Below are 25,634 nucleotides of genomic sequence, written 5' to 3'. Positions count from 1 at the left end.
GTTTCAATTTCTTTGCTCGTAATTGGTTTGTTTAACTTTTGTGTTTCTTCCTTGGTCAGTCTTGGGAGGTTGTATTTTTCTAGGAAGTTGTCCATTTCTTCTCGGTTTTCCAGCTTGTTGGCATATAGGTTTTCATAGTAGTCTTTAATAATTGTATTTCTGTGGAGTCTGTCGTGATTTTTCCATTCTCATTTTTGATTATGTTGATTTGTGTTGATTCTCTTTTTCTCTTAATAAGTTGGGCTAGAGGCTTATCTATTTTGTTTATTTTCTTAAAGAACCAGCTCTTGGTTTCGTTGATTTTTGCTTATTGTTTTATTTTTCTCAATTTTGTTTATTTCTTCTCTGATCTTTATTATGTCCCTCCTTCTTCTGACTCTAGGCCTCATTTGTTCTTAGTTTTCCAGTTTTGATAATTGTGATGTTAGACTATTCATTTGGGATTGTTCTTCCTTCTTCAAGTGTGACTGGATTGCTATATACTTTCCTCTTAAGACTGCTTTTGCTGCATCCCACAAAAGTTGGCGCTTAGTTCATTTGTTTCTATATATTACTTGATCTCTATTTTGATTTGTTCATTGATCCATTGATTATTTAGTAGCATGTTGTTAAGCCTCCATGTGTTTGTGAGCCTTTTTTTTTCTTTGTAGAATTTATTTCTACTTTTATACCTTTGTGGTCTGAAAAATTGGTTGGTAGAATTTCAATATTTTGGAGTTTACTGAGGCTCTTTTTGTGAGCTAGTATGTGGTCTATTCTGGAGAATGTTCCATGTGCACTTGAGAAGAATGTATATCCTGTTGCTTTTGGATGTAGAGTTCTATAGATGTCTATTAGGTCCATGTGTTCTAGTGTGTTGTTTAGTGCCTGTGTGTCCTTACTTATTTTCTGCCCGGTGGATCTATCCTTTGGGGTGAGTGGTGTGTTGAAGTCTCCTAAAATGAATGCATTGCAGTCTATTTCCCTCTTTATTTCTGTTAGTATTTGTTTCACATATGTTGGTGCTCCTGTGTTGGGTGCATATATATTTAGAATGGTTATATCCTCTTGTTGGACTGCGCCCTTTATCATTATGTAGTGTCCTTGTGTATCTCTTGTTACTTTCTTTGTTTTGAAGTCTATTTTGTCTGATATTAGTACTGCAACCCCTGCTTTCTTCTCACTGTTGTTTGCCTGAAATATGTTTTTGCATCCCTTGACTTTTAGTCTATGCTTGTCTTTGGGTTTGAGGTGAGTTTCTTGTAATCAGCATATAGATGGGTCTTGCTTTTTTATCCATTCTATTACTCTGTGTCTTTTGATTGGTGCATTAAGTCCATTTACATTTAGGGTGACTATTGAAAGATATGTACTTATTGCCATTGCAGGCTTTAGATTCGTGGTTACCAAAGGTTCAAGGTTAGCTTCTTTAGTATCTTACTGCTTAACTTAGCTTGCTTATTGAACTGTTATATACACTGTCTGGAGATTCTTTTCTTCTCTCCCTTCTTATTCCTCCTCCTCCATTCTTCATATGTTGTGTGTTTTGTTCTGTGCTCTTTTTAGGAGTGCTCCCATCTAGAGCAGTCCCTGTAGGATGCCCTGTAGAGGTGGTTTGTGGGAAGCAAATTCCCTCAGCTTTTGCTTGTCTGGGAATTGTTTAATCCCGCCATCATATTTAAATGATAGTCGTGCTGGATACAGTATCCTTGGTTCAAGGCCCTTCTGTTTCATTGCATTAAGTATATCATGCCATTCTCTTCTGGCCTGTAGGGTTTCTGTCGAGAAGTCTGATGTTAGCCTGATGGGTTTTCCTTTATAGGTGACCTTTTTCTATCTAGCTGCCTTTAAAACTCTTTCCTTGTCCTTGATCCTTGCCATTTTAATTACTATGTGTCTTGATGTTGTCCTCCTTGGATCCTTTCTGTTGGGGGTTCTGTGTAATTCCATGGTCTGTTCGATTATTTCCTCCTCCAGTTTGGGGAAGTTTTCAGCAATTATTTCTTCAAAGAGACTTTCTATCCCTTTTCCTCTTTCTTCCTCTTCTGATATCCCTATAATACGAATATTATTCCTTTTGGCTTGGTCACATAGTTCTCTTAGTGTTGTTTCATTCCTGGAGATCCTCTTACCTCTCTCTATGTCAGCTTCTATACGTTCCTGTTCTCTGGCTTCTATTCCTTCAATGGCCTCTTGCATCTCATCCATTCTGCTTATAAATCCTTCCAGGGATTGTTTCACTTCTGTGATCTCCTTCCTGACATCTGTGATCTCCCTCCGGACTTCATCCACTGCTCTTGCATTTTTCTCTGCATCTCATCCCATTGCTCTTGCATTTTTCTCTGCATCTCTGTCAGCATGTTCATGATTTTTATTTTGAATTCTTTTTCAGGAGGACTGGTTAGGTCTGTCTCCTTCTCAAGTGTTGTCTCTGTGATCTTTGTCTGCCTGTAGTTTTGCCTTTTCATGGTGATAGAGATAGTTTGCAGAGCTGGTACAAGTGACCGCTGGAAGAGCTTCCCTTCTTGTTGGTTTGTCGCCTTCCTCTCCTGGGAGAATAGCGGCCTCTAGTGGCTTGTGCTGTGCAGCTGTGCTCAGACAGGGCTTCTGCTTCTGGCCTGGTTGCTATGCGGTTTATCTCCGCTGTTGCTGCGGGCGTGGCCTGGCTGGGGCTGCTCCTCCAAAATGGTGGAGCCCTGTTGGAGGGGGAGCGGCCGGGAGGCTATTTATCTCCGTAAGGGGCCCTGTGCTCCCTGCTGCCCAGGGGGTTAGAGTGCCCAGAGATCCCCAGATTCCCTCCCTCTGGTCTAAGTGACCTGTCCTGCCCGTTTAAGACTTCCAAAAAGCACTCTCCAAACCAAAACAACAACAGCAACAATGAGAGAGGGAACAGAAAAAAAAAAAAAAAAGAAAAAACACATGATTTTTTTTTTTAGTCCTCAGGCACCGGTCCCAGGCACCCGCTCACTGGTCCTGCTTCCCTGCCTGCCTAGCACCAGGGTCCCTGTCCCTTCAAGGCTTCCAAAAAGCACCTGCCCACCGGTCCCGCAGGGAAAAATGCACGATATTCTTTGTCCTCAGGCGCCGGTCCCAGGCACCCTCTCCCCAGTCCCGCCGCCTTGCCTCCCTAGCAACGGGGTCCCTGTCCCTTTAAGGCTTCCAAAAAACACTCGCCAAAAAGAGAAAAAAAAAAAGGGGGGGGGGAAACACGCAATTTCCTCCGTCCTCAGGCACCAGTCTCAGGCACCTGCCCACTGGTCCCGCAGGGAAAATCGCGGGATATTCTGTGTCCTCAGGTGCCGGTCCCAGGCACCCGCTCACCAGTCCCACCGCCCTGCCTCCCTAGCACCGGGGTCCCTGTCCCTTTAAGGCTTCCAAAAAGCACTTGCCAAAAAGAGAAAAAAAAGGGGGAAAGCGCACGATTTCCTCCGTCCTCAGGCACCCGCCCACCGGTCCCACAGGGAAAAACACATGATATTCTTTGTCCTCAGGCACCGGTCCCAGGCACCCGCTCAACGGTCCTGCTGCTCTGCCTCCCTAGCACCAGGGTCCCTGTCCCTTTAAGGCTTCCAAAAAGCACTCGCCAAAAAGAGAAAAAAAAAAAACAAGGGGAAAAATGCGCAATTTCCTCCGTCCTCAGGCACCGGTCTCAGGCACCCGCCCTCTGGTCCCGCAGGGAAAAACGCGATATATTCTTTGTCCTCAGGCGCCGGTTCCAGGCACCCGCTCACCCGTCGTGCTGCTCTGCCTCCCTAGCACTGGGGTCCCTGTCCCTTTAAGTCTTCCAAAAAGCACTCACCAAAAGGAGAAAAAAAAAAGGGGGGGAAAAACGCGCGATTTCCTCCGTCCTCAGGCGCCGTTCTCAGGCACCCGCCCACCGGTCCCATAGGGAAAAACGCACGATATTCTTTGTCCTCAGGCGCTGGTCCCAGGCACCCGCTCACCGGTCCCGCCACCCTGCCTCCCTAGCAACGGGGTCCCTGTCCCTTTAAGGCTTCCAAAAAGCACTCGCCAAAAAGAGAAAAAAAAAAAAAACAAGGGGGAAAATGCGCAATTTCCTCCGTCCTCAGGCACCGGTCTCAGGCACCCGCCCTCTGGTCCCGCAGGGAAAAACGCGGTATATTCTTTGTCCTCAGGCGCCGGTTCCAGGCACCCGCTCACCCGTCGTGCTGCTCTGCCTCCCTAGCACTGGGGTCCCTGTCCCTTTAAGGCTTCCAAAAAGCACTCACCAAAAGGAGAAAAAAAAAAAAGGGGGGAAAAACGCGCGATTTCCTCCGTCCTCAGGCGCCGTTCTCAGGCACCCGCCCACCGGTCCCATAGGGAAAAACGCACGATATTCTTTGTCCTCAGGCGCTGGTCCCAGGCACCCGCTCACCGGTCCCGCCACCCTGCCTCCCTAGCAACGGGGTCCCTGTCCCTTTAAGGCTTCCAAAAAGCACTCGCCAAAAAAAAAAAAAACCGCTCGTTTCTTTCCACCCGCCGGGAGCTGGGGGGAGTGGCGCTCAGGTCCCGCCGGGCCGGGGCTTGTATCTTACCCCCTTTGCAAGGCGCTGGGTTCTTGCAGGTGTGGATGTGGTCTGGATGTTGTCCTGTGTCCTGTGGTCTTTATTTTAGGAAGATTTTTCTTTGTTATATTTCATAGCTCTATGTGTTTTTGGGAGGAGATTTCCACTGCTCACCTTGGTACTTGGTAGCTCCCTGCAATTCCTACACTGACAGATTGCATAGTGGCCTCCCTGACCTACATTTTCCCAGGCCTTCTAGTAGCTATGTAAGACCAATTCCCCATATTAAACCCTTCCCTACAGAAATACCAGTAGTGATTTATGATTTCTTGACCAAACTCTAACTCGGAGAGTAATGACACTGAAAGAGAAAGAAAAAAATAGCTATTTAGAGTAACTTAGTTCAGCAAGTATTTTTCTAAGCAACTGCTATGGCAGTCATTGTACTCAGGTAATGAAAAATATTTATGCTGTTCAAGTAGACTCCATTTGTCCACATGTCCTTCTCACATGATCTGTGTGCCTACTATATCTGTACACTGGACAGCACAAGGTAGGAGTAGAAAAGCAAGAGTTGGCTGTTAAATTTTGTGAAGGGATTATCCATTTAAATAATGATCAAAGTTTTGAGGCATCCTATTTGGGCACAAGCCAAAGCATGATAGATTCTTTAATTTAAAAAATAAAACATTAAAAACCAGCCCTATCTTCTGACAGACTAACTGTCAACATTCTCAGAGCTGCTCTTACTTAGTTTCAGCATACTAAGTCCAAAGGAATTGAGAACCATTAACTTAAGAACATCACACTTTGGGAAGGTCAAATCAAGAAGACCAATGTGTCTGGTAAGTCAGCTATTTTTTCTCTGTTTGGGGGGAACTGTAGTCACTGTCCTTCATTCAAGTAGACTGTCACAGGAAGACAACAGAAATTTGCAAACAAATTTATACAAACGAATCTCTGCTGAGAAAATAACTAGAAGCACTTACTTAAGTTACTAATGTTGTGTCACTAAAATCAATTCTGCATTCAGAGGCCAGAATATTTTCCTGCTTCGTTTAAGCATAAAATAAAGACTACATATATGAAAAAGTTTCTGATTTAGTTTCTTTCAAACAAAAAAATACTTTGAACTTTAGTAACAAGGGTCCAAGTTAATAACCAAGAACATTAGACAGAAATTGTACAAAGATTCCCACAGTTCTTAGGTTTCTACATGGCAGCAGTAAAAGTAAATTCAATATTGAGTTTACATTTTATTCAGAGAATTAATACAAAATTAAGAAGGCAAGAAATAAAATTCAAAGCAAATATGTTCAATATTTCAAAACAACTCTACATACAGAGCAAACAGGAAAAAAATCCCAAAATTCCAAAAATCAAATTGCCTTGACACATTCAAGTCTAACAGAAAGAAACTGAAATTTAGTGTAATTTTTGCTTGCCTAGAACTAAAAACCTTTATTGTCTCTGATATTTTTCATCACATTAGGGACATTCTTTGAGGACAAAGCTTTCTAATGAGTCCATTTCACACTGAGCTGGCCATGGTAAAATACCCATGACTGATGGTGCCACACTGGTTTTTCCTAACAACAGTGTCACCCAAAAGGAGCTGTTGGCACAAACAAACTATAGTGAGCATGATACATCTAGATCTTTGCAGCCTAGTGTATGACAATCTAAATTTAATGGATATCAACCTTTGGGTCTCACAAATTGAGAACTTATTGGCTAAGAACCAAAGGATCATTATTTGTTCTTTAGGTATAATGAATCTAGAATTCCCAATGAGTACTTTATATTACATGCATTGAGAATTCTGGCAACTTTCCTTCTAAGACCCCACCATGTTTATCTTCATTTCAAAACATACAAAACTGAGTAAGAGGCAAAGATTAACCTCTGAAGACCCTCCAGGGTATGCAACAGCTGTGAATTACATGGTACACCTTATGGTGGCTCTGAGTTTTAGATTGTGGAATGCTTCTAAATCTCTAGTTATACTGCAGAAATTAAAAGCATATGAAAACATGCCAACAGGTTTCATACTAATAGGTGTAAACAGTCCTTTTAATCTTATACAAACATAGGGAATCAGATTCATAAATGAATGGAAATAACTATAATTCTATTTAGAGAACATTTCTCTAATAAACTCCAAGTTTTATCCTATATTTTCAATTATACATTCATACTTGATATTTTTAAATCTCTTGAAATACAAAAAGGAAAATATGGCCACATAATAACATTTTCTGTGAGAAAATACCTGTGTGAATCTTGGATTAAAGTCAGTGAATCCTGTTAATATTAAGTTCAAACATGCGCCTTTTTGTCATAAAATAATCTCTTGTATACATGTTTACCAAAAAGAGAATAATGAATTTATCTTATTACTTGTATCAAGGGTCAGCTGGTCAAATGACCTATAACCTGTCAACTTCTTTGTGCATTATTCCAAGGTTAATTTATAGTTGCAGGATGCTTATTAAGCTAACATAGCTCCTATATCACTTTTTTAATGAGGGAGAACTATTTGCCTTCAGATTAATGAGACAAACTTAAACTTTACTTCTTCCTTTATCCAAAAAAGTTAAGTATTTTTCTTAAGTGCCATTCCAATGAAAAGTGGCCTCCTAGTTTTTTAGGGAAATTATTTCTTGGCCTTTAATAAGCACTCAGTAAATACTTACAGATAACCAATTAGGAAGATATAAAGAAAACTTTACTAGGAATAAAGCTGGATTTTATGTCAAAAATGTGGCCTGTGGAAAAAATGATCCATACTGGTGTGGCAGTGCTTGGCTCTGCCGCAGAGCAACAGAGAGAGAGAGAGAGAGAGAGAGAGAGAAAACGCACAATGGTAGACTGGGCTCAATTCTACGGGTAGGCAAAACAGCACATCTATTCATTCAAACCACTGGCATAACTGTGTCCTGCTAAGCACAGCCAAGTGCTGTAAGCATTTGGAATAGAGATTCTAGCTTGCTTTTTCAAAAAGGAATCTCTGTTCCATAATTAACAGACTGCCAGATATTACAGAAACTTTAGATTTGGTTATTGCTATCTTGCTACTCACCCATCTTAAATATTCTTCTCTTGCAACTATCAATTCATTTAAGGAAAGCTGTTATCCACTGTACTTGCTGCTGGAAATTTGCTAGAAACAATACATTCTCACAAAAAAGTTTTAAAAACTTAAGAAAGTTTAGTATCTATGGAGGATAACATCAAAAGAAGTAGAGCTTTTGTCTTATGTACTGATCCTTTCTAAAACAATTGGGAGATTGTAGTGAAGACATATGACTTTTGATTATATTTATGCAACCATTTCTTCTTTTTAAAAGCAACAGTAATGAATAAATTTTAAGCATTGGATATGTTTACCAACAGCTAAAGTAAACACTGGCTACATTCTTAGTACAATACAATCTTTAACACAACTACAAACATGTACTATATACTTCAAATATTGGCAAATTGCTTCAAAATGCAATTCTCAGCAAGTTTTTGGTAATTTATTCACAGTTCAAGATTAGAGTTACTGGACTTATAAGATATGAGGAAGAAATGACCAACTGGCTCAGGAAACTAAACATTCATTTTAAAGAAAGAAAACTATAACAAAACAAGGATGATTCTAAAATTCCCAGCTCAATAGAAGTAAAATTTAAACAAATACCAAAAGTTTTATTTAAGAAAAAAAAACCACAGAACATTTAAAAAGTTAACAGGATCATTTCTATATACATTCTGAAAACTAGTGTATTAAAAAAGGTAATTTGATAATTTTCTGTTATCATTAGCCATTATTGATGGTATATTCTATAACACTGATATTAAACTATTAGACCTAAGTTAATATGGCATAACTTTACAGCCTTGCTAGTTAACTATTTTTTTATTTTAACCCATATCCATATTACTGGTTCTAAGCTAATGTTATCAGTCTCACTAGCTTGTTGCCATGCCACAATCTGAAGATAGGGTTAAATTAATCAAGCTAGGGAAATTACGATATATTAACAATCTTTAAATATCATGGGAAAAAGCTGACAAGTGTTAATACTTCTCAATTTGGGACTAAAAACAAAGAAAGTAAACTGAAACACGTTTTCCATTCTTATTTGGTATTTTCGAATACAAAATGTACTAAGTATGTGGACATAAGACTAAAATACCTTTCTCTTCAATTTCTTTGGCCTTCACAAATTCAATGTGAGCTAATTCTTTTTCAATAAACACTTCTCAATGCCATTGTGCTTTTTTAGAAAAACTACAAGTTTTACTATACAATAGTTAATATTAGTCTTTTCCTTTTATTGCTATAGCATATCCTAATTTTTAAAAAAGGGAGAGAAAAAACTGACCGCAAAGGACTTTGTTAAAGCATACATTTCAGCTGGGTTTCCTTCTTTGAAGAGTCAACAGTGTCAAACGAGTATTACCGAAAGCTAAAAAAAAAAAAAAAAAAAAAAAAAGGCTCCTTTCCTTCCATCCTTAATTCAGACCAAGAGACTTGTATTCAGGAGGATAAGACAGTATCATTTCAGAAACAACTTTTTAAGAAACTCAAAAGAGAAAATCTGTATTAGCTCCTCATCTGCACACCACCCTGTGTCAGTTCCCCTTGAGCAGTAATGACACTGCATTTTCACCTTTGCATTCAGTGACTGCTGTTCCTCAGAGTACCACAGACACACCCTTAGCCTGTGTAACAGCTTTCCCTACAACATGCACTCCACCTGTTAATGAACATGACACGCCCCAGAATTTGGACCATTATTTAACTGAACAAATCCATTTACAACATTAAACAGCCCAGCTCAGCAACATATTTCCACTCTGACCCTGTGCCTTCCAACCATCCTAGTCTGTCACAGTGATGAGTCCACCTGGGGATAACTAGACTGCTTTAAACAAGATGTATTTTTCAGTTCCTAGCACAGTGACTTGCTCATAACAGGCTGTTGACGTTACAACAAAGTAAAAACAGTTAATATTAATTTTCCTCTTATCACTTATTACTATAGCATAGGTAGTTTTCAAAAAGGTAGAAAAGCTGACTCCACAGTAATAATCACTTAATGAGCCATGTGCTGTATGTATATGACTAATGAACTAAAAAAGGGCTAATGGACTGAAGTAGGGAACTCTTAAGTTATATATAAGTGAATTTAAACTTTAAATGTACTATAAGAAATAACTTTTTGTATGAAGGACTCCTTTTGTAGAATATATTCAAAAATTGGATTTTCTTACCCATATCACATTGCCTTTAACTGGGCATGAAAACTTAGCGATTTGCCTCATTTTTGTGTTCATAATTAATTTGTAAAAGCATTTAAAAACCACTACATTAAGTTGGCATTAAGTTGGGTAGAGTCCAAGAAGAAGAGACAAGGAGGAGAAATTATGTTTGCTTGGAAAAGATCACTTCTTTATTCTTAATATGAGCTTTTGATATCCATTGTGGAGCTTATCCTACCTTGAAGCGTGTATTGGTGTGTATGTGGTGTGTTTGAGAGAAAAACAGAGAAACTGAGAAAGCTAATGACTGATTTCACAAATTAGTTTTCACTTACAAAGTGGACTTAAACTTCAGACCATTTAAGAAATGCAACAAAAAATATGCATAAAATGCTAATAAAACAAAAGAAATGACACTGAACATTTCAACATACTGAAACTAGCAGGCCTACACAAAATAATTTTAGAATCAATTAAAATAGATAAATACAGCTGTAAGAGCTACACATATAATATAAATAGTAACCCTATTTTATTTTTAAAAACAATCAGGTTTCTTCTCTCCATCAGTGGGAGCCCTTCCCAATTACCTCTAAATATGCCAATTCTTTCTGTAATCCTAACACACAAACAGAATCTATGTTTCTATTGCATCAACAGCTATCAGAAAACCTTAACCTCATCAAGAAGTTCAAACACAGAAAAAGGAAAAGACTGAGCTTACTTAAATTACGCTAAATATCTTACTTTCACAATTTAAAAGTAAAAACTTTTGAAAAGAAGTTCTCAACCACAACATAAACATACTGTCCTATAACCCTCAAGGTTAGGCCAAAAAAACCCACAAAGAAATTACCACTCACAACTTTATGGGTGTCAAACTAATATTCTACTCTAAATATTTTAATCTAAACTATTAATTTCCATTTCTGACACTAACTGGCTAAAGGTACCGCAGTATCACTTTATTTATTTATATCTCCTTCATTCTTATATATATTTCAGGGCAGAAAACAGGAAATACAGAGAAAAATACCTAGGAAGTAATACTAAATTTGATGCAAATCCTTCACTAGTACAAGTATAAAGCATAGAACATTTTTCTAAGCCTAGCCCACCATATACATTTAGACAAATGATTAGTCAAAAGACTTGTAAATCTTCCAAACAATTTCAAAGAGCTTCCAAGCTGGCATGTAGGTGCTAGTTTTATGCAACAAAGCAGTGATGGGAAGTTAAAACTAATTGCAGGAAATTCTTCCTTGGGACAAAGTTGAAGAGAATTCTGAATATATTAGCATTGCTTTAGTTTGAGACATTTGATAACTCTGTGTGTTGATTTCAAAGAACAAGATAAAATAAGTCATTCAGCAGTCATTTAAAAAAAAAGATAAAATGATACAACATTTACTCTTAAGGAGATAAAAAAAACACAAGGAGCAGGATACCCAACATGTATATATTCCATCTTCAAATTTAAAATCCTATTGTCAGTTGTCCAAAGCTGCTCAGATTTAAAGTCTGTGCTATGAAACTGTGCAAATATTTTCTGTGACGGGCTGAAGAAAACCAATGTACTACTATACTACTTAGCTTCTTAAATTTCCTTGACCTACAGATTACAGGAAACAAGTTGGAGAGACTAAGGTTAACCTAACTTAGAAATCCCACGAGAAATTTTCAGTTTTTAAGTTGTACCATTTGATTTAAAAACAAAACACAAATTTCAAACTAAATCATAGTATCTTCTCTCTATACGTAACTTAGAAAAACATAATTAAATACCCAAGTATCTGCATACACTGCCACTGGCTTTAGATATTCCAATTAAATGCACTACTCTTTCACTGGGCTGAATGAACAGAAGCAAGGTAAAACAAATGCCTGTTATTTTTAAAAAACACACAATCCTCAGATTCAAGTAGAGGGCCCAGAAATCCACCACCCAGAATCCTTTAAAGAAAAGGAAAGCTAAATCTCTTTCTGATACCAATTTCTACAGAGATTCCATTATTCAAACTCCCCTACAAATTACTGGAAAAATGAGGTAATTCCACAAAAATCACAAATTGAGTAGAATAATTATAACTGATATATAAATAAGGATTTACTAAAAAGGCTTGAAGAGGTGATATTTTAAAATGAAGGTTTAAAATATAAAAAGGTGTCTTGTGTTGCTCAATCGCCCAGTTTCAAATGCTCCTTATTCTACAGTTACAGATTTGGCAAGATTCCGGGGGAAATCAACCTGCAAAATAAAAGCAATATTGGAGAGATTATAAAGATTGGGGGGAGGGGAGAATCTGCTATAGGCAAACTATTTTTGTTTCTAAAAACAGAAAAATGTTCATTAACCATCATTATAGAATTACAAAGAATTAAGATTAGAAAATATAATCAAATAATGTATCTTGAAAAAAATTGCAATCAGGAAAAAGACTTCTAAAGGAGTTAGCACAGAAAAACTCCCATGGTCCTGTACAGAAGGGGCAGCCCTCTTGGGGGACACTAGAAATGCATAAGAGCAGGATGTTTGGGCTGTGACAGTGACTACAGGACCTGGCATGCTAGAAGTCCTGCAGTGTGTGCCACAGTCCCCAAACAAAGAATTGCCAATAACTATCCCATTAAGAAACATGGAAAGAAAACAGGTAGAGATTCCCCAAGGAGGTAATCTCCAATTGTGGAGGTAACCTCTAAGGTTCCTTCAAGTTCTATAGATAAGAAAATGTTATGACATAATCTATAAATCAGGCAATGTAGATATAACAGGACAGATACATATCTAATGGATTTCTCAGATGCTATTGCTTCAAAAATTTTGAAGGAAAACTATTGTAATGAACCCGGATAAAAACCCAGCCCAGGTTTTCTAAAGTGGTCTATCACTCACATCATAGCCTCTCAGCACAGCAAGGTGGAAAGCCAGCAACTGTAAGGGGATGACGCTGAGAATGCCCTGCAAGCAGTCCACGGAGTGGGGCACCTTGATAGTTCTTTTTGTGTTCTTAATGGTCTCGGTATCTTCCTTATCACAAATCACCACTGGGCGTCCCTGGCAAGAAAATCAATCACTGGTAAGCAAAGGCAACGCTGAGCACATGACAGTGCACATTCTGCAGCACAATTCACATGTGGCCTCAATGCATAACTTACTTAGCAATAAGTCAGAAATGACCTCACTTAGTGGAGGAAATGGAAGCTTTAAGGGATGCAGGAACTTGGTTCAACTCATGCAAGTAAGAAATACCTGTCTCAGTATTTATACCTCCACCAGTGTCCTCACAGAAACCCCTGACTTACCTGCCTAGCAACCACCTGCTGAAGAGCATTCTGACACTTGGTGTAAGTGTGGTCTCTCATGATGATCATGATGACAGGCATTAACTTATCCACCAATGCCAGAGGGCCATGTTTTAATTCACCAGCCAGGATGCCTTCAGAGTGCATGTAAGTGATTTCTTTGATTTTCTAATAGGAAAGAACTAGATTAGTCTTTAGTCTGTTTTTCAAAAACCCATTCTTAAATAAATCTTACACAAAAGCATCTGATGTCTCAATTCACTGCCTATTTATCCAAAAGTATTAAAGGACTTCTGAACTATAAATACAGCTAACAATTTAATAGATGATTATTTCTATAATATCAACAGGCAATTTAAACTCTACAGGGCTTTGAAGATTTTAGACAATCACAAACATATTCGTATTTCTTTGTAACTGTTCTCCTACTTGCTTTGTGTTTGGCCTCAATTAAATCTCACACATAGACAGCTAATTTTATTCATATTTGAAAAGATTAATCCAAATTATTTGCTAAACCCAAGTTATCATGCTAAAATGTACTCTTCTTGATCTTCACTTTTGAATTAAGTATTGTTATACTTTCTTAAGGTAAATGAATCAGAAATGCATAAATCTGAAGGCACTTTTAAAAGTTCTACCTACTTCATTCAATCTCGAAGTATAACTATGCCAGGTCTATAAGCCAATAGACTGAAATAAGTGAGAAGACTTACTAGCGCCCCCTCAAGACAAGTAGCATAATGATAGCCACGTCCCATTATCAGGACTGACTTCTGATGATAAAGTTCTGTTGCCAGTTTCTGAATTTCATCATCCATGCTCAGTACTTCCTTAATCAAATCTGTTAAGAGTAAGATTAGCAAAATCTAATGAAATAAGGACAACAAGCTCAATTGATATAATAAACTAAACTGATACAAGAAGTAATATATTGGTAGCAACCAATAAAAGACCAATGTTTCCATTCAGTGGTATCAGTGAAAGATTTTTAAGTACACAGGTATAAAAGCTTAGAAAAATCTTGGCGACTGAAGAGCTACAAGCCACAGCTTCAAGGATAAGAAAAGTATTTCAGCCATTACTTCACTTCCTTAGACAGAAAGTATAATGTGAGTAGCTTCCTACCAGGCAGCCGCTTCAATCCCAGCATGATCTCCTTGCGTCTCTCTTGCATGGAGATCCTGTCATCACACATCATAAGAGCAAACATCACAAGGGATACAAACTGGCTGGTGTAAGCCTGAAATGCCACAAAAAAGCAGAATTACTTGCAGCTGCTTTTTAAAGGACTTAAAATTTTTTATTTTAAAAGATAAAAAGTTCTCATTGGTTTTGTAAGATAAATTGTCTATCTTTAAAAAAAACATTAGGAGGAGAGGATTAAAGATGGCAGCATCAGAGGTGAGACAGAGGCTTCCTCCTAAAACCGCATATAATACGAAAATATAATTAATACAACTAATCCTGAAAGAGCAACAGGAAAGAGGACTGTGCCAGACTACATACACCTGGAGAAAAGAGCAGACCTCATGGAACAGGGTAACATACCAAAGCTGTGGCCCGGCGGGACCCAAGCCCTTTCCCCACCCCAGCTCACCGGCTGGAGAAAGAGAAACAGAGAGGGGAGGGAGTGGAGGACTGGTACTGCTGAACACCCAGCCCTGGAGATCTGCTCTGGGAGCACAAACCTACATTTCATGGTGCTTTCATGATACTCTCGTGATTAGGGGATTGGAAAGCTAAGACAGGCAGAATTCCTAGAGAGACTGAGATTCCAGCCGCTTGTGGAAAGCAGGGATCCATATCCGGCTGCTCTGGGACAAAAGAAAGGTGGGCAGTCTGAGAGACTTCCTAACAAGGAAGCCCTTGGCAAGAGGGCTGCTAAAGGGGCAAAGATTGCACAGAGCTTACTGCTCAGGAGAAAGAACAGGTAGACAAAACTGTCCGAGTGCACTCTACCCAGCAGGTTGGGAGCTTTCACAATTTCCAGGTGCTCCAGCTCCCTGGCTGGCTACACAGCTCCAAGGACCCCCTCCATGATAGGCAGCCTACTGCACCTTTCTCCCGGCCAGCCGCACCCGGCTCGCAAACCGGCAAACCCTACCCTGGTGTTAGGCCAGCCAGAGGGAAGATCTGTCTACAGCAACTACAAATGCAAAGCATAGAGGCTTATACCTGTGTGCTCGGCCACTGATTCAGGCAGTGGAGACAGACATAGCGGCCGGGAAGCAGAAAACAGCTCCTTCCTTCCCCCAGGCACCAATACCACTCCCCTGTGACCCACGACATTGCTTCAGGGGCTGGGCAGCTCCAGAGAGGTTTCTGGACACTAGACGGTGCCATATACAAATATGAAACACCAAAGGAACCTGTTTCAGAGTAAAATTAGTATAACTCCAGAGAAAGATGACATGGACCTCATGACTCTTCCTGAAAGGGAGTTCGAAATAAAAATCATTTAACATGCTAATGGAGGTAGGGAAAGATATTCAAGAACTCAGAAATGAATTGCGGTCAGAGATCCAATCTTTGAAGAGTGCAATGGAGGGTATTAAAAGCAGATTGGATACAGTGGAGGAGACAATAAATGAAATAGAAACTAGAGAAGAGGAATACAAAGAAGCTGAGGCACAGAGAGAAAAAAGGATCTCTAAGAATGAAAGAATATTGAGAGAACTGTGTGACCAATCCAAGCGGAACAATATTCACATTATAGGGGTACCAGAAGAAGAAGAAGAGAGAGAAAAGAATAGAAAGTGTCTTTGAGGAGGTAGTTGCTGAGGACTTCCCCAATCTGGGGAAGGACATAGTCTCTCAGGCCATGGAGATCCACAGATCTCCCAACAAAAGGGACCCAAGGAAGACAACACCAAGACATACAGTAATTAAAATGGCAAAGATCAAGGATAAGGACAGACTATTAGAAGCAGCGAGAGAGAGATAAAATCACATACAAAGGAAAGCCCATCAGGCTAACATCAGACTTCTCAGCAGAAACCTTACAGGCCAGAATCGAGTGGCATGATGTATTTAATGCAATGAAGCAGAAGGGCCTGGAACCAAGATTACTTTATCCGGCAAGAGTATCATTTAAACTAGAAGGAGGGATTAAACAATTTCCACATAAGCAAAAACAGAGAATTTATCCTCCACAAACCATCTCTACAGTCCATTTTGGAGGGACTGTTATATATGGAAGTGTTCCTAACATTTAATAGCTGTCACCAGAGGTAATAAAACCACAGTAAAGAAAGCAGAACAGCTAATTACTAAGCAAATGCAAAATTTAATCAACTATCCCTAAAGTCAATAAAGGGATAGACAAAGAGTACAGAATATATTACCTAATATATAAAGAATGGAGGAGGAAGGAAAAGGAGAAAAAGAAAAGAACCTTTAGATTGTGTTTGTAATAGCATATTAAGTGAGTTAAGAAGTTAGACTCTTAGATAGTAAGGAAGTTAACCTTGAACCTTTGGTAACCACAAATCTAAAGCCTGTGATGGCAATAAGTACATGCCTATCGATAATCACCCTAAATGTAAATAGACTGAATGCACCAATCAAAAGACAGAGTCACTGAATGGATAAAAAAAAATAAGTCCCATTCATATGCTGCCTACAAGAGACTCACTTTAAACCCAAAGACATACATAGAATAAAAGTGAAGGGATGGAAAAAGAATTTCATGCAACTAATAGGGAGAAAAAGCAGGAGTTGCAGTACTCATATCAGACAAAATAGACTTCAAAACAAAGAAAGTAACAAGAGGCAAAGGACATTACATAATGATAAAGGGGTCAGTCCAAAAAGAGGCTATAACCATTATAAATATCTATGCTCCCAACACAGGAGCACCTACATACATGAAACAAATACTAAATGAATTAGAAGGGGAAATAGAATGCAATGCATTCATTCTAGGAGACTTCAACACACCACTCACTCCAAAGGACAGATCAATCAGAGAGAAAATAAGTAAGGAGATAGAGGCACTGAACAACACATTAGAACAGATGGACCTAACTGACATCTACAGAACTCTGCACCCAAAAGCAGCAGAATACACATTCTTCTCAAGTGCACATGGAACATTTTCAAGAATAGATCATATACTAGGCCACAGAAAGAGCTTCAGTAAATTCAAAAAGGTTGAAACTGTACCAACCAGTTTCTCAGACACAAAGGTGTGAAACTAGAAATTACGCAAAGAAAATGAAAAATCCCACAAGCACACAGAGGCTTCACAACATGCTCGTAAATAACCAATGGATTAATGACCAAATAAAAACAGAGATCAAGCAACATATGGAGACAAGTGACAACAATAATTCAACACTGCAAAATCTGTGGGACACAGCCAAGGTCGTGCTAAGAGGAAAGTATATTGCAATACAGGCCTACCTCAGGAAAGAAGAACAATCCCATATAAGCAGTCTAAACTCACAATTAATGAAACTAGAAAAAGAAGAAGAAATGAGGCCCAAGGGACCTCAGTAGAACGAGGGACATAATAAAGATTAGGACAAAAATAAATAAAATTGAGAAGAATAAAATAGAAAGAATCAATGAAAGCAAGAGCTGATTCTTTGAGAAAATAAACAAAATAGATAAACCCCTAGCCAGACTTACCAGAAAAAAAGAGAGTCTACACACATAAACAGAATCAGAAATGAGAAAGGAAAGATCACTATGGACACCACAGAAATACAAAGAATTATTAGAGAATACTATGAAAAATTATATGCTAACAAACTGGATAACCTAGAAGAAATGGACAACTTTCTAGAAAAATACAACCTTCCAAGCTGACCAAGGAAGAAACAGAAAATCTGAACAGACCAATTACCAGCAACAAAATTGAACTGGTAATCAAAAAACTACCTAAGAACAAAACTCCTGGACCAGATGGCTTCACCACTGAATTTTATCAAACATTTAGTGAAGACCTAATACCCATTCTTCTTAAAGTTTTCCAAAAAAACAGAAGAGGAGGGAATACCTCCAAACTCATTCTATAAGGCCAGCATCACTCTAATACCAAAACCAGGCAAAGACACCACAAAAAAAGAAAATTACAGACTGATATCCCAGATGAACATAGATGAGAAAATACTCAACAAAACATAGCAAACAGAATTCAAAAATACATCAAAATAATCATCCATCATGATTAGGTAGGATTTATTCCAGGGATGCAAGGATGGTACAACGTTCGAAAATCCCTAAACATCATCTACCACATTAACGTAAAGAAGGACAAAAACGACATGATCATCTCCATAGATGCTGAAAAAGCGTTTGACAAAATTCAACATCCATTCATGATAAAAACTCTCAACAAAATGGGTACAGAGGGCAAGTACCTCAGCATTCTGTATGGCAAAGAACACCATCAGTAGAACAAAAAAGCATCCTACAGTATGGGAGAATATATTTGTAAATGACATCCAACAAGGGGTTAACATCTAAAATATATAAAGAACTCACATGCCTCAACACCCAAAAAGCAAATAAAATGATTAACAAATGGGCAGAGGATATGAAGAGACAGTTCTCCAAAGAAGAAATTCAGATGACCAACAGACACATGAAAAGATGCTCCACATCACTAATCATCAGGGAAATGCAAATTAAAACCACAATGAGATATCACCTCACACCAGTAAGGATGGCCAGCATTGAAAAATCTAAGAAAAACAAATGCTGGCGAGGATGGGGAGAAAGGGGAACCCTTCTACACTGTTGATCGGAATGTAAGCTAGTTTAACCATTGTGGAAAGCAATACAGAGGTTCCTCAAAAAACTAAAAATAGAAATACCATTTGACCCAGGAATCCCACTCCTTGGAATTTACCCAAAGAATACAACTTCTCAGATTCAAAAAGACATATGCACTCCTATGTTTATCGCAGCACTTTTTACAGTAGCCAAGATAAGGAAGCAACCTAAGTGTCCATCAGTAGATGAATGGATAAAGAAGATGTGGTACATATATACAACGGAATATTATTCAGCCATAAGAAAGAAACAAATCCTACCATTTGCAACAACATGGATGGATCTGGAGAACATTATGCTCAGTGAAATAAGCCAGGCGGATAAAGACAAATGTCAAATGATCTCCCTCATTTTTGGAGTGTTAACAATGAAGCAGAACTGAAGGAACAAAATGGCAGCAGACTAAGAGACTCCAAGAATGAATTAGTGGTTAACAAAGGGGAGAAGTGTGGGAGGGCAGGTGGAGAGGGAGGGAGAAGGGGATGGAGGGTATTATGTTTAGTACATATGGTGTGGGGGATCATGGGGAAAACAGTGTAGCACAGAGAAGGCACATAGTGGATCTGTGGCATCTTGCTGCACTGATGGACAGTGACTGCATTGGGGTATGGGTGGGGACTTGATAATATGGGTAAATGTACTAACCACATTGTTTTTTTCATGTGAAACCTTCATAAGAGTGTATATCAATCATACCTTAATAAAAAATTTTTTAAAAAACATTAGTAACAGTGAACTGAACAGGTACTTAGGAAATCTATCACTGTTCTCCTTTTCTGAATTCGAACAAATGATGTAACCTTATTCACAGAGTAAAGTTCTTTATAATGTATTGGATACTTATGAAATCCCTAATATCTTTGAGAAAGGGGATGGTCTCAGTATCTTCCTTATCACAAATCACAAATAATGTCCTTTTTCACTGAATATGTGTGTGCATGATCAAATTAAGTTTTTGCTATCAGTCAAGAGCAAGGGTTTGAAGAACTCTTCTGTGGTATCTGAACTGGTTTTGTTGGGTTTTTGAAAAATTGCTCTTTGACTTTATAACTTTACCTATTGCCTGTTCCTCACTTCCTCCTTTCTTTTTAAGTTTGACTTAGTATTTTTAAAAAGTTCAACTACAGAAACATAAACAGAAACAAGAATAATAATCTTATTAATAGGAATAATTACATAACATGCTATTAATAACATTTGTGAATACTTTTTTTAATCTTCAGCATGTTCTTTGTATTGTTAAGAAAATTATAAGTAGGTGTAATTTCATAGCTTGGTTTTATTTTTAATTAACACTACCAGCACTTTCCCAAAACAGAATGCTTTCTTGTTTACTAGTGGGTGATAACGTTGAACAGTTTTTTCATCTCTTTATGCCTCAGATGGACCATTTGTTAAAGGCACACAATACTTACAAGATAATCATAAGAATTAAATGAGACAAATGTAAAGCATTCAGCAAAATGTCTGACATACAGGCTCAAAACGAACTTACTGATGAAAGCTTGAACTAAATATAGAATTGTGAGTACTTACTTGCAGTCACACTGTCAACACTATTTTCATCCCCATTAGCTGTGTGTGAATGGGAGAGATGCCCATTTTGCCACCTTCTTTGCAATGTTGAGAATCATCTTTTCAATAAATTTTTACTATCTGACTACTACACAATGGACTGACTCTCACTACCACATTACCATACATAGTCTGAATCTGAAAAATAAAGATTTTTGTCAAGTTGGTTACCACTTGTGCTTTATCTTTTGAGAACTTCACTTGTTTTTCAACTTGTGTTTTGTTCTGTTTTTAGTTGGTTTTAAGAACGTCTTTATTGTTTTATTTCAAATATTTTCCTCATGGTGTTTATTGACATAGAAATTTGACTTTTTTAACTTTTATGTAGTACTTTTAAGCCTAGTTCTATCCTCACATCAGTTTAAATTAATAAATTTTCTGAATTCTCTTGTATCATTGTCTCTTTTGCCTTTTATCTTTACATTTCCTGTTTTGCTCATCAGAAATTAATTGCAGTGCAAGATGTTAACTTCTTTTTCTTATTATGAATACCCAATTTTCCCTCCATTACACCTCACCCTTTCTGTACTGGTTTATGACATTTTCTATAGTCTTAAATTCTTTGATATACTGGAGTTATGTTACAGGACCACTGATTCTGTCCCACAGATCTGTCATTTCTTTATAAAATAATCTTCCCATCCAGAAATACAGCGTTTCCATTAATTTGTGCTAGGAATTTAAGAGTCTATAAAGTTACAGTTTTCATATATCCAACACTTACAGAGCATCTTACACATTTCTTGAAAAAGCCATTTTAAAATATATTTATAGCTATTGAAAATAGCATCTACTTCAAACACACACCTCCAAATCTTTCCTAAGTATCCACTACCAGTTTACAGAGAACACTTTTCATTTAATTATAAATCACCTCATGTAAATTCTTACTAATTCTAACAAGTCTTTTACTTGATATTCTTAAACTTTACAGGTAGTCAATGATAGTAATTACAAATAAGGAGAATTTGTTTCCTCCTTTCCATTGTTTCACTTATTTTTTCTTATTAAACTGAATAAAACTTTTAGAACAGGGGTTGCAAATATGTCTCATATAGACCCACCCAATCCTAACCCATTGGTAGTCATAGTAAAACATGTTGTAAGGCCACCTTTTCTGCTTCACCATAATGCAGAGAAAAATCTTAGGAATTAGAACAGCTAAGGGCCACCAAGACAAAGTTTCTGAAACTGTCTGTTTTACAGTCATTCACTCCTTTTTCTCTAGTATTTGTCTCCTACTGCTTTATTGGGTTTCCTTTTTCTACCTTTTGGGTTAAATACTTAGTTCTTTTCTCTTTGAAGATAAAGCATTTTATGCTATGAATTTACCTCTGATTATCATTTTGGCCACCATCTCTAAATTTTTCCCTGCATTGCTCATTGCCATCTTTTTTTTCTAGTAAGTCTTTTTTAATGGTAGTTCCAACCTTTTTAACTCAACAGTTATTTGGAAGAATGTTTTTATGTTTCACACATTCAAGGTTTTCATTTACATTTTTATTATTAAATCACTAAGATTACTGTGGTATGGCCTGCTATAGTGTTACATGTAATTTTAACTTAGGAAATTTACTCTGTGGTTTTTTGTGGACTGTATACTAAATTTCTGTTACTCTTCTCTGAGTAAGGGATCACTTCATTAGTAAATATTTTCCTGTCAACAACATGGATAATGAACCATTTATATAGTAAAATCACAGTCTGCTAATGCTCCTTACTTCCCAGCACTTACATGAGACTCCCTATTTCTTCATGCTGGACTACCCAGCTACCAGTTGCTCATACAATCCTCCACAGCCACTTGCCCTTATGCTCCTCTGTGATCCACTGGCAAACGGGAATTTTTCCCCCATAGCATTGATGTCGATTGCCAGTCCCTTGCCTCCAAGTCTAACAAGCACATCCGTATGCTAAATTCCTGTGCCTCCCAGTGTACATCTTCCTGCTGATGCTTACTTCTCAGTAAACTGATTAATCACAACATATTTATGAGGACAGAGGACAGAATCTTGGACCTCTAGGATATTTCAACTGCTTCCAATCCAAATTGATCAGATAATGAGTATTCTAGTTCTTCCAGTCAATAACTAAAAACATTATTCTATTGAGTAATGTTTCTTTGTTTGGACTAAAAAATCTCAAATCTGGTTTTTAAGTACAATTATTAAACAGAGTAAATTTAATGCATGTATTTTTCCAATCCATTCCTATTACAGCTTAATTTCCAATTTCATGCCTTTCATTTCATCCGTATGTATCAGGAAACCAATCATGAGAAAAACAAGCTACATCTCACAATTAGAACTTACTGAGGTTTGAAAGAATTTACCAGGAAAAAGTCGCCTCTGAACTTTTACCACTTGCTTTCACTTTTTATTCAGCCAAAAATAAAGTAACATTGGTTATTTTTTTAAATCAACAAAAGTCAGTACTGTGGTGAAATTCTAAACACCAGCAATAATATATCAGAATTGCCAAATTGGCACATTTATACTCATCAGTTCCTACAGAAATACCAAATTGTCGATGGTCCAATATTATGAGAAAGTTAGTAATATCTCTCTAACCCTGATAGATGTTGAGTAAAGTTGGGACTTTGAAATCAAGATGATACAATTCTTTTTCTACCTCCACAGGGACCAGGGATAAGGATCAATGCTGAACTTCTTGATCACTCAATAACATATAAACTTTTTGGTCCATAACTAAACATCCCAAAACTTTCATAAATCCAAGCCCAGAATGTCTAAGACAGTTGAAGAAAACAAGTCACTTTACAGTACATGAAAAATTAAAAACTAAACTGCCATACATTTTTAAGGGACTCATGTTTTAAAGAATTAAAATTATGTACTATAAAAAGATGCTTATTTTCTTGGATGTAGGCATTGAGGGAAACTGGGTGAATAGTACATGGATTTCTCTGTACTATCTTTGCAACTTCCTATAAGTCTGTAGACATTTCAAAATAAAGAGCTTGAAAAAAAAAGAAAAAAAAAAACTACTGACACAAACAATAACATGAATAAACCTAAACGACCTCATGGTAAATGGAAGAAGCCAGAGAAAAGAGACATGTATTATACAGTCCCATTTATAAGAAATTTCTAGACAACAATATAATATAGCATAAGAAAGCAAGAGTAGTTAGCTGCCTGAGGCTGAGGTTGAGGCATAGGAGTGGAGATTGACCAAAAAGGCCACAAAGGAACTTTTTCAAATAAGTCTTCTAAAACTGGGCTGTGGTGATAATTACACGGCCAGATGTACTAAAACTATGCATTTAAAATTGATGAATACTATGATCATGAAAATTAAACCCCAATAAAGCTGTAGAAAAAAGGTCAATGGTAGTCAGAATCTTGGTGATGGGTTTATGGGTATTAATGTCAAATTCTTTTAAGACTGCTGCATGCTTAAAAATTATAATAAAATGTTGAAGAATATTAGTTTTCATCAATAATAGAATTAGAAATTTAAAAAATTTTATTTCCATTGGAAGTTCACAGTTCAAGGAAGATATAATAAAAACATAAGTCAATAGCATCCATTCAGTGGTATGATCCTATCCATGTCCCACATTTATCACATTGAAGCCCTTGTTTCACAATGTGTTGTAAATAAATGGGCCCTGGGATTCCAATCCTCGATCAAAGCTGTCTGTATGGACACTGTTCCAAAATCCACAAGCTGTTGCTGGGGGCAGTTGGTTATTTATTCAGGCACAGAATGAAAACCCAAGCACAAACATCTTACATGTTTTAATTATCACATGGAGAAAATTCAGGTTTCAGCTTTTTGTAAATTATAGTGTTAGCAATATCAAAATAACCAAGAAACAAAAACCTCACTCAGTTTTTAATTTAAGAATCACAAAATTTCCACCAAAAAAGTTCCCCATGAGGTTCTCTAAAAGAAAAAACTTCTAAGTGTAGTTATGTGCATGTTAGTATAATCTTCCACACACCTTTAATTAGAATTAAATCCACCAGTATCTCAGCTTATGTGAAAATCAGCAAGAAATATCAGACTTAAGCAGAAAAACTGATAAAAATCTGTAATTTTAATATCATAAAGGGATTATCATTTGTGGTGAGAGAACATCTTTTGCATTTATACAAATTTCTAAGATTCTTATTTTTATTACTAGTACTAAATTTATGCATATCCCAATTCAAGAGCAAAAGCCTTAAAAAAAAAGGTGCTTTTAAATCTCCACATAGTATCTAAAGATATTGTCACATAACACTCTGTAATTTTTTTAAATCCCCAAATTTTATACCAAAGGTGTACTCCTCCTCACAAACTTTCAAAGGTAACATCCATATTTTTGGTGCATTTATTAGAAACTATGAATATAAATAAAAATGTCAAAAATTATTAGAATTAAACTGGTTATTTTTAATTTGTTATTTTTCTAATTCTCTATATTAAAGAAGGGGATGTTATACTTAACCATGTATTTCACTTCGCCTGGCAAGAAGAATATAAACTGCTGGGGATAGCCAACAGAGACCTTTTCAGAATGGACCTATGTTACATACATATGTCCCTTTTTTAAACTCTTTATTTAAAATGAGGGTGAAGGAGAGGATGACAAGTGCTTTATCTATTACTGACCCTTAAGTCTGAAAATAATTACAATGATTAGCAAACTGTGTATGGTCTGTAAGCACTAACAAATGAAATTTAAGATATGGGTTAGTCTGTTTTACCAATACTCTGATTAAACAACCACACGAGAACTAAGTCAAGAATTTACCTTTGTGCTGGCCACGCCAATCTCCGGCCCAGCATTAATGTGAACGCCACAGTCTGTCTCCCTTGAGATGGAACTGCCAACTGTGTTTGTGATCCCCACAGTTAAAGCTCCCCTCTCCTTACAGTATCGAAGACCCATCAGGGTATCTGCTGTCTCACCTGTATAAAAAGAAGACAAAGTAACACAAAGAACGGTCAACATATGTAGTTTCTTAGACGCAAAAAAACAAAAAAATTGACTAAACTTTGAACAATATCATGTTTTAAATAAAATTTAAACTTAATACAACTGCAAAACTTTTAATAATAAGGCCTTCCTTTACCATTGAAAACTCAGCTCTTTGAGTGTAAAATGTGTTAATTTTACTAATCCTTAAGAATTTGTAATGTCAAAATACAGCTGTTTGTCAGGTGTCTGCAGGTGTCTGCAATACTAGTTTATCTTCAAATACCAGTTTCTGCAAGATATGC

General features: G+C 37.3%; 1 protein-coding gene across 2 annotated transcripts in view; it reads right to left on the bottom strand.

Moving 5' to 3' along the window:
* Positions 1–5,727: 5,727 nt before the first annotated feature.
* The window catches only part of GFPT1 (glutamine--fructose-6-phosphate transaminase 1), a 75,853-nt gene continuing 55,946 nt past the window's right edge, over positions 5,728–25,634 (bottom strand). For both annotated transcript variants that reach the window (XM_036998087.2, XM_036998088.2), the window contains 6 exons: positions 25,165–25,322; positions 14,169–14,283; positions 13,757–13,884; positions 13,041–13,208; positions 12,631–12,792; positions 5,728–11,985 (listed from right to left, as the gene is read on the bottom strand). In XM_036998087.2, the coding sequence (XP_036853982.1) occupies positions 11,941–11,985; positions 12,631–12,792; positions 13,041–13,208; positions 13,757–13,884; positions 14,169–14,283; positions 25,165–25,322 (776 nt within the window). In that variant the 3' untranslated portion in view covers positions 5,728–11,940. The remainder of the gene's footprint in view (positions 11,986–12,630; positions 12,793–13,040; positions 13,209–13,756; positions 13,885–14,168; positions 14,284–25,164; positions 25,323–25,634) is intronic.

Source organism: Manis javanica, chromosome 1 (assembly GCF_040802235.1).
Source record: "Manis javanica isolate MJ-LG chromosome 1, MJ_LKY, whole genome shotgun sequence".
Taxonomy (NCBI): Eukaryota; Metazoa; Chordata; class Mammalia; order Pholidota; family Manidae; genus Manis; species Manis javanica.
The sequence above is the reverse complement of the archived record's forward strand: the minus strand, read 5'-3'. Positions and strand labels throughout refer to the sequence as shown.